This window comes from Triticum aestivum, chromosome 4B (assembly GCF_018294505.1).
Source record: "Triticum aestivum cultivar Chinese Spring chromosome 4B, IWGSC CS RefSeq v2.1, whole genome shotgun sequence".
Taxonomy (NCBI): domain Eukaryota; kingdom Viridiplantae; phylum Streptophyta; class Magnoliopsida; order Poales; family Poaceae; genus Triticum; species Triticum aestivum.
In genome coordinates, this window is record NC_057804.1 from 436,173,213 (window position 1) to 436,182,869 (window position 9,657).

Below are 9,657 nucleotides of genomic sequence, written 5' to 3' on the forward strand. Positions count from 1 at the left end.
TTGGTCCTACAAAGGAGGTGATAGCGCGGCGAACGAGGCAACCAGACTATAATGCTTTATCACTTTCACTTAGCCATAGGAGTTTGACATTGGGGCTACTCAATAGCCCCTAAAGGCACCGCGCTCTTTCGAATTCAGGGCGCGTGTGTGCCTGACCGGGAAGCGGTCCTTCGTTAATGCGGAGGAATCCTAAAGATTCCTAGAGTCATCGAGTGGTTGACCAGTCTCTCGCTATATCAGACAGTCAGTTTTCGGCTTTCTCTACTGAGGTGCTCGCCTGGCCGAACCGGGCACAATCGCAGTAGTTCTCCTGGTGCCGCGTTAGCCGATATAACAGAACGTAAGGCAGCAAAACACAGGAGCCGGGCAAACCCAACATTTGACCAAAGACATGATTCAGAGCTGATGCATATAAGGCCAAACTCGCGACGCCGAACACTCCCTAAGGTATTCGGTCTTTATGAAGACGGGCCAAAACAGAGCCCTTGGTAAAAAAGCCCCTGGTGTCCAGGTACGCGCAAAATTCTGGCGTGGGCACATGCCAAAACGCCAGCCTCCTCCTCGGTTATGGCGAAAACCGGGGGATATTGTCAACAAGAGACAGTAAAAAAGGTTTACGCAGGGTCTTAATCTGAAAAGAATCCTTGGAACGGGTCCCTACTGCACGTCTGCGCCTGTGTCTCCGTTGTGCCGTATCCTGGACGGGCGTAGCACGGTGTTCGTCTGCGAAAAAGAGGAACTTTAGTAAAAAAATAAGCATGCGAGAAATCTGTATTAGAATAAACGAAATATAGTTGGAGCGAGAAGTGAGCCGTATTGTCTCCTGGCGTGAACACGCGGAGCCCCTTGTACAGGGTTTATGCGGCTATTAAGCCCATGTATATTGGCGCCGGACTCCTCTAGCCGTGTCCGAGATAGTAGGGCTGGATTGGTGTGCGGCTGTCCAGGCGGTCGCACCATTACCCGTACTTTGGGGGTCAATTGACATTCCCCTGTAATGAGATGATGCCTCGTGGGCCGGGCATTTTAAGTGTAAGTGATGCATAATGCGGTATTGCGTTAAAGCGGGCGAAAGCTTCACATCCCAGTAGCGCTTGATAGCGACTTACGAATGGGGCGATGTGGAAGGTTAGCTTTTCGCTTCGGAAGTTGTCGGGTAAGCCGAACGTGACTTCTAATGAAAGGGAACCCATACTCTGGGTATCTGGACCCGGTGTTACTCCTTGAAAGGAAGTGTTGCCATGGCGGATTATAGCTGGGTTTACCCCTAGTTTGCGGATTGTGTCCTGATATAACAGGTTTAAGTCACTGCCGCCGTCCATAAGGACTCGTGTAAATTGTAGTCTGTCAATAACCGGATTCAAGACCGAGGCAGTCCAGCCTGCGTTCCGGGCCCCTCTGGAGTAATCCTGATAATCAAAGGTGATTGGTTGTAACAACCAGTGGCGGTGCTCCTTTAGGGCTGGTCGTGTGGCGCGTGTTCTCGTAGGCGCCGTTCTGTTCTTCCCTTTTGTCATGTGCAATGAATTTACTGTTTTGACTTCTTGTGGGAACTTCTTTTGCTCTCCGTTGTTCTGCTTGTGGGGTGCATCGTCATCCTCGCTTGGTGTGTCGAGCCCCTTGTGTTCGGCGTTGAGTTTGCCGGACTGCTTGAAGACCCAACAATCTCTGTGGGTACGGTTTGCAGGTCTCCCGGGAGTACTGTGGATTTGACATATTTTGTCCAGGATTTTGTTGAGGTTAGACAGCTCGTCCCTGTCATCTTTGGGTGGCGGCTTTTTCTGATTTTACTGAGAGCTTTTGAATCCGGCGTTTCCTGCCGTGCTCATTGGGCTGTTATCCTTGATTCGGCGTTGTTCTTTGTTACGGCGCGGTTTCCCGTTTCCGTCTCTGAGTTCGGATGTGCTCGGGTCGCTGGTGCTGCTTCTTGCCAACCAGCTGCTCTCTCCTGCGCAAAAGCGGGTCATGAGGCTTGTTAATGCGGCCATTGTTTTTTGCTTTTCTTGGCCGAGGTGTCTGGCGAGCCATTCGTCTCGGACGCTATGTTTGAAAGCTGCTAGGGCCTCGGCGTCCGGACAGTCGATGATCTGATTCTTTTTAGTAAGGAATCTATTCTAGAGTTTCCGGGCTGACTCTCCAGGCTGCTGAGTTATATGACTCAGATCATCTGCATCTGGAGGTCGGACATAGGTCCCTTGAAAATTTGCTCGGAAAGCATCCTCGAGCGCTTCCCAACTTCCCATGGTGTTTTCGGGAAGGCTTTTAAGCCAATGCCGGGCTGGCCCTTTGAGCTTAAGGGGTAAGTATTTTATGGCGTGGAGGTCATCTCCTCTGGCCATGTGTATGTGGAGGATATAATCCTCGATCCAGACTTCAGGGTCTGTTGTTCCGTCGTATGCTTCTATGTTCACGGGCTTGAATCCCGCTGGCAATTCATGATCCAGCACCTAATCGGTAAAACATAGGGGATGTGCGGCGCCCCTGTATGTAGGTGTGCCGCGATGTTCGGATATGTTTTGCATTGCATTGCTCACTGGAGCTTGCTTTCTTGGCCCATAGATGGATCTGATTGGGCCAGTTTTTTGATGCGAATCCTTGGGTGGATCGCGCGCCGTATTGAGTGCGGCGCCCTTTGTCGCTTGATATCGATCGTGGGGTCGTCTATCCGACCTTGTGGCTTCCTTATTTTTTGACTGTGGGGGCTCTATGACCTCTTCGTCAAATTCTGGTAGTAGTTTCCGCTTCGGATAGCTCTTTGTGTGACGACTGTTGCCATACTTGTGTGCGGTATTGAGTACTTTGCCCCATCTGATCCTGAGTGCATCTTCCGCTGTTTTGAGCCTCCGCTTCTGCTTTTTCAGGCTACGTGCAGTGACAACGAGCCTTTGGTGGAGGTTCTGATGTGCCAGCAATTTGTCCGGCATGAGGTCGTCCGGACTATTATCTTTCCCGGGGATGGTTTGTTCGGACTGTCCGCCCTGTTTGGACGGTTGCTCGATGGCATGTTCGTCTTCCGTTGATTCGCCCTGCTCTATGGCTGGGTCTTTGTCAAGGTCGGGCTTGGTGTGGCGCTTACGCCGCCGCTTTGATTGTTTTTCGAGGGAGCGATCCCTGGTTGCGCCCTTTTGATCCTCGTTGTCATTCCTTTTAGGTGTGTCTACCATGTATACATCGTATGATGAGGTGGCTTTCCAATGCCCTATAGGTGCTGGTTCTTGGTCGTCTCCTCCATCGGCATCCATACCGTCGATGTCTTCGGAGTCGAAGTCGAGCGTGTCAGTTAGATCGTCGACAGTGGCTACAAAGTGGGTGGTGGGTGGGTTTTGAATTTCTTCATCGTCCGCATCCCAGCCCTGCTGACCATAGTCCGGCCAGGGCTCTCCTGGCAAAGAGAGAGACTTTAGGGAGTTCAGGATATCGCCAAAGGGCGAGTGCTGAAAGACGTCCGCGGCGGTGAACTCCATGATCGGAGCCCAATCGGGTTCGATATGGTTAGCGCAGTCGGCTCTGAGCTAATGGTCGGAGCGGACACCTGAGCGGCACTCTGGGCGCTGTCCGGCGGCAGAGCTAGATCATGCCCATCGAGACAGTGCGGCACGCTCGGCCATGGCTCGAATCCGTCGAAGATCAAGTCCCCGCGGATGTCGGCCGTGTAGTTTAAGTTTCCAAACCTGACCTGATGGCCAGGGTTGTAGCTTTCGATCTGCTCCAGATGGCCAAGCGAGTTGGCCCGCAGTGCGAAGCCGCCGAATACGAAGATCTGTCCGGGGAGAAAAGTCTCACCCTGGACCACGTCGTGGTTGATGATCGAAGAAGCCATCGGGCCTAAAGGCGACGACGCAGAGGAACTCTCAATGAAAGCACCAATGTCGGTGTCAAAACCGGCGGATCTCGGGTAGGGGGTCCCGAACTGTGCGTCTAGGCGGATGGTAACAGGAGACAAGGGACATGATGTTTTTACCCAGGTTCGGGCCCTCTCCGTGGAGGTAAAACCCTACTCCTGCTTGCTTAATATTGATGGCATGGGTACTACAAGAGTTGATCTACCACGAGATCAGAGAGGCTAAACCCTAGAAGCTAGCCTATGGTATGATTGTTGTTCGTCCTACGGATTGAACCTCTCCGGTTTATATAGACACCGGAGAGGGCTAGGGTTACACAGAGTCGGTTACAATGGGAGGAGATCTTCATATCGTATCGTCAAGCTTGCCTTCCACGCCAAGAAAAGTCCCATCCGGACACGAGACGAGGTCTTCAACCTTGTATCTTCATAGTCCGGGAGTCCGGCCAAAGGTCATAGTCCGATCATCCGGACACCCCCTAATACAGGACTCCCTCAGGGATCCTCTCCAAGAGGCGAGTGCTCGGGGAGAAAAAATATGGCTCGGTGGATAACATGAAAAGGTTGAAGTGAAGAGTAGAAATGCATGTGTAGTGAGAGTCTTTATATTCTGTTCTTTGATGAGGCCCCCATAGTGATGGCATGCATTGAGGAGAATAAATCAATGTAAATACCTCAAACTATTTTTTGTCATGAGGCATTCGTATTCATATGTCACCATTATACGTGCCGCTTCAAGTCGAACAGCCACATCGGCACAAAGTGTAGACTACGCGTTAGGATTCGGCAGTGGCCTTTTTGGCTGGTAAAGACGTACGAATCATCCCAAGACAATCAGCACAAATAGGCAACCACGCCGTTACCCACCAAGCAAGCAAGTGATGCGACAACAATGACGCTCCCCCTAAACAACGGACAGCTTATGCCGACAGCTGAGATGTTGCGTAAAATGGCAACATTGTGCTAGATGTGATTCAGAGGAAGATGGTCTGCGCCCATTCTTTGCATGCCCTTTTGCCAAAGCTGCATGGTTTACGGAACCAGGACATATCAGATCTGAATCACTTTGGCACAATCCCTGCCATCATTCATGCATTGCTCAATTCTAACCATCCTCAAGCCACTTTGAATAATATCATGACATTTATACGGTGTATTGGAAACCAGGAAATCAAATACTCCTAAGCACCAGGTACACCATATGATGCAGGCAATAATTAGGGGCCAAGCCTTGACAACTTATACAGACTATGCAGGCTCTATAAAGGAACCAAGCTCAACATTAAATCAGGAAACTACAGGGGAACAAGAGCATGGATGTTTCCAATCAAAAACGGCAAACTGGATCAACAATGCTCCACTACAGGAGTCTACAGGAAACTACAGGTCGTAAAGTTGATACAGATGCAGTATGGGTTCAACAATTCAAACAGCTCCAGTACAGGATCAACCAAAGCAGACATTGGAGTACACACACAAGTTGAAGAAAACTAGGTAATTTTTTTGAAGGTGCTACATCACGAATCAGTTCAGCTAGAAGAAAGACTGTCCCAAACAATTAAAGATTTTGAATCACAAGAATTTCTAGCTAAAGTGTGTGCCACTTTGTTTGCTTCCCTCGGGCAATGAGTGAACTGAACGGCAACGTATGCTAAGTGAAAACAATCAGCAGAATTGCCGAGTAAGGGGGCAAACATCTTTCTTTCAGCAGGTGGCAAACATGCCATTTCCGCATTACAAGCAGAGGCCATGGCCCTTCAGGTCGCTGAAGAAACAATTTCCAAAATCAGATGCAACACTGTCAGTTTTCTTGTGGATAATCTGACCCTGGTAAGGCTGCAGCGTCGACAAATATTACCTTCTCCAGCTAGCAATTATTTTGCTACAACAGCAACATAGAAATTCACATACGAAGAAACCTTACCATGTGGCTCAGCAACTGTGCTTCAGAAGTAAGTAAACAGACAAGGTAGTGGGCAAACATAGCTTAACACGTACAGGTGATCAGCGTCATATGTTAATGAGTGTCAAATCCCGAATGTTAAATGTGCTTGATACTGAATACAAGGTGCCTTTTGAGCCTCTTGTCCAAAAAAAGGGAACAAATAAAGACAATGAATACAACGACGTGTAAGCATCAGAGAAATATCTTTGCAGCAAAAAAAAATTAATAACAAACCCAAAATGGCACCAACATTGCTATAATTGATTTAGGGAAGTGCATAGGCTAAAACGTAAGGAGCACAAGTTCCACAAAAAGAGACGGTAATACAAACAGCCAGGCCTTGTATGAAGTTTCTAATAATACAATCTTTCAAGTGAACAACGAAGGTGTAATTGGTTTATTGGAACTCAAATTCCGTAACGAAACGCAGCAACGAATATTGACGAACCCACCCAACTATGAGTATGCTCTGGCAAATTGGTGATGTTGTACGCCAAACGCGGGGAGGGGGCTTAGGCCTTGGTCTTCTTGGGCACTGCCAAGCGCTCCCTGAAATCGTCCTCCATGAGCACCAAGCCGTCGCGCAGGACGACCTTGGGCTCCCAGTCGAGAACCTCCTTGGCCTTGGTGATGTCAGGCTTCCTCTGGCGAGGGTCATCAGGAGTGTTCTCAGTCATCGTCACTGTCACTTCTGGGTTGATCAACTGCAAGTAAAATCACACATGTTATTATACCATCCAGAATTGCCATGCATTGAAGCTGAATGGAGCACTGCTACTTGAAACAAAAAGGTTGGATGGAATGAGTCAATGAGTATAGAATATCCCACTTACCTCCTTCACATTCTCGGCAAGTTCCAGCATGGTGAATTCACCTACATTTAAAGAAAGTCCAGTTCATCACCACAGGAATGAAAGTGCAGAATTATAAATGATTTACAGATCAAGTTGTTAGCGCGTTGCCTAAGAATATATTTTTTTTGCAAAAGAAGTTTACCTGGGTTCCCAATGTTAATGGGTCCGGTGTTGTCTCCATTCATCAGCTTCATAAGACCATTGACCTGCATTGAAATGGTACCATTGGTAAGGTGACCATCCACAGTTTTGACCAGATAGTATTCAATAGTAAGATGGTAGTAGAAAACAAACCATATCAGCGACGTAGCAGAAGCTCCTAGTCTGTGTTCCAGGCTTCTGGACAGTCAGTGCTTCACCACTACAAATTACGACAAATAAGCACCAAAACCATCTGGAGTCTGGACACAAGATCAGAAAAAGTTCAAGTCGAACAAGAATTACCGAATGGCCTGAGCAATGAAGTTACTAACAACACGGCCATCATCAATGTTCATCCTAGGTCCGTAGGTGTTGAAAATCCTGGCAATACGGATCTCTACAGAAATAGACGACATATACTTATTAAGGACAACTCATAACCGAAGACTTATTGGAGGACAAACAAACTATTAGCAAATAGATTAGTTTAATTTAAGGTCAAAGTATTACCAATGCCATGCTGCCTGTGGTAGTCGAACATCAGTGTCTCAGCTACACGCTTACCCTCATCGTAGCAGCTCCTGACTCCTGATAAAGAAAATAAATTCAAAAACATGAGACTCACGTGGCACAAGTTTAGAAAAGATAACATAACGTTTTTGCCAGATGAACAGGCATACCAATTGGGTTAACATTGCCCCAGTATGCCTCCGTCTGAGGATGCTCAAGGGGATCACCATAAACTTCAGAGGTCGAAGTCAACAATATTCTGCAGTTGAACACAAAACCTCAGGTTAATATGGTTTTCATTTCTGCCATGATACTGGCACAATCGATCTAAGTGATAAACACTGACCTAGCTCCAACTCTCTTTGCAAGTCCAAGCATGTTCAAGGTTCCAATGACATTCGTCTTGATGGTCTGTACAAGATATTTACACCCATGCTTGTGTCAGGACAGGATAGGAGCAGTTATGACAGAATAAACACAAAAACAGAGTCTACACACACCTTGACAGGGTTGTGCTTGTAGAAGATTGGTGAGGCAGGACAAGCAAGGTGGTAGATTTGGTCAACCTCCACGAGCAGTGGTTCGGTGACATCTGATTTGCAGCAAAATGTAAAATTAATGTGAAACTCACACACAAGAATGTAATGACGAAGATATAACACTTGAGCAAACTGATTTGCAGCACAAGTTAATGGCAATTTGGCTTGTTTTCATGGTTGGACTAAATCACTTAGTCTTGGAATAAGGTTGGACTATAACACTTGAGCGAAGTGTATAAATATGCATGGACGTCCTTTCTATCTAGAACAGAAGCTACCAAAAGAAAGTCACATAAGCATGCCATAGACAAATGAGATACTGAGGTGTAGTTAACTCAAAGGCTTCACTGACTATTTTAGAATATTGCAGGTTCAATTCAACAGACAACTCAGGACATGGTTTTTGTACAGCCATTGGCTATGACCTTATGAACATATATGGTTCTTTATTTCTCATGTGTTAAACAAAGATCTGTATACTTTAAAGGAACAGTGGAAAGAAACAACTCATAGGTGTCAACTATCTGTGTTCATTACAAAATAGTATGGCCATATGGAAATGAGATGAATCGAGAATTTACTACAAGATGCCTTCAGCATGCAGTATTACCGTGACGGATGAGTTCAAATCTAGGGTGTCCGATCCACTTCTTCAGGTTGTCTTTTGACCCAGTGAAAAAGTTGTCAGCAACAATGACCTGAACCAAAAAGAAGACACGATCAGATTGGTCTACCTTTGCTAAGTTTGTCTGTACAGATCTGCATAGTAACAACACTGAATTTTCTACAATATGCATTGAATCATGTAACATTCTAGGCAAACACTACATGAGAGAGCTCAGTACCACAAACAGGCAGTCTATGTAATTCAGAAACTTCCTAGAATGAAGTAGTCAGAGCAAGATCTCAGAAGCATTGCTACTGTATCTCAGTTGATCTCACATTCTGAAAGAGATCCAGGTTAAGCTGGTACAGCGATAGTTCTCTAAAGCATCGCCACTGGATCTCTGTAATTCCAAAGCACTTACAGTGGAGCGGAGCTTCCAGCTTATATAAGCTCTAAACAGTGGTGCCCCACCCCATGCAAAAACTAATGCACGCGGTTGCACACTGAGATCTGGCATGGAACAAAGCAGCTCTCCACTCACAAGGTCGTTTTCAGGAAATTCTAGACCCACTCAGTTCCTGAGTCTGAGTGTGCCACTCAGATCCAAGCGGAACGGAGTTGACCCCGGCGCACAGGTGAATTTCGCTAACAGCTAGAATGATGCTACAGGGGGATCTGATCCTTAGTCCTCACCTCGTTCTTCTCGTTCTCCATGAGCTTGTCGACGAGGTGCGAGCCGATGAAGCCAGCTCCGCCGGTGACCAGGATCCGCATGTTGGCCTGCCCAAACCCCCACAGAGTCCCAAAATTAGCGCCAGTCGTGCCACGAGCAGCGAGATCCAGCAGCGATCAGATCCCGACGCATACCTGGAAGAACTTGGAGAAGCGGATGGGGGAGGGAGTGGGCGGCGGGCGCGTGGTGGCGCCGTTGCCATTGGCGGCGTCCTTCTGCGCCATCGCGCCGAGCACCTGCACACGCAGATCCAACCGGGCCGAGAGATCGTCAGAAGCCACACGACGCAGCAGCCCAACCCAACCCAACCCAAAACCTTCCGAGATTTTTGACACGATCTGATCGACGATCGCGATCGACGGAGGGGGGGAGGAAGTTGAGAATGAACGGGTGCTCACCAGCGGCGGTGGTGACGGGATTGGGGCTTAGTTCGGACACGAGGAAGCGGTGCGTTTGAATCGGATTAGACCGTGGGCGGACGACGAGG

At 47.8% G+C, this 9,657-nt stretch overlaps 1 protein-coding gene across 1 annotated transcript; it reads right to left on the reverse strand.

The window, feature by feature from the left end:
- Window positions 1-6,026: 6,026 nt before the first annotated feature.
- LOC123092578 (UDP-glucuronic acid decarboxylase 6) lies at window positions 6,027-9,657 on the reverse strand. The gene is made up of 13 exons (XM_044514377.1): window positions 9,569-9,657; window positions 9,305-9,406; window positions 9,131-9,217; window positions 8,441-8,528; window positions 7,792-7,883; window positions 7,638-7,702; window positions 7,462-7,550; window positions 7,292-7,369; window positions 7,085-7,178; window positions 6,935-7,001; window positions 6,783-6,846; window positions 6,620-6,660; window positions 6,027-6,490 (listed from the first exon to the last, which is right to left on the reverse strand). Exons 2-13 carry the CDS (start codon window positions 9,392-9,394, stop codon window positions 6,299-6,301), a joined length of 1,047 nt encoding a protein of 348 aa, XP_044370312.1. The 5' UTR covers window positions 9,395-9,406; window positions 9,569-9,657; the 3' UTR covers window positions 6,027-6,298.

Bases quoted from the DNA above. Each gene is read 5' to 3' on its own strand.
- LOC123092578 (XM_044514377.1), bottom strand. From the start codon at position 9,394: ATGGCGCAGAAGGACGCCGCCAATGGCAACGGCGCCACCACGCGCCCG. The intron at 6,847-6,934 runs GTTTGTTTTCTA...ATTTCAATGCAG, and splicing joins TCTGCTACGTCGCTGATATG to GTCAATGGTCTTATGAAGCT. The intron at 6,491-6,619 runs GTAAGTGGGATA...TTTTACTTGCAG, and splicing joins TTGCCGAGAATGTGAAGGAG to TTGATCAACCCAGAAGTGAC.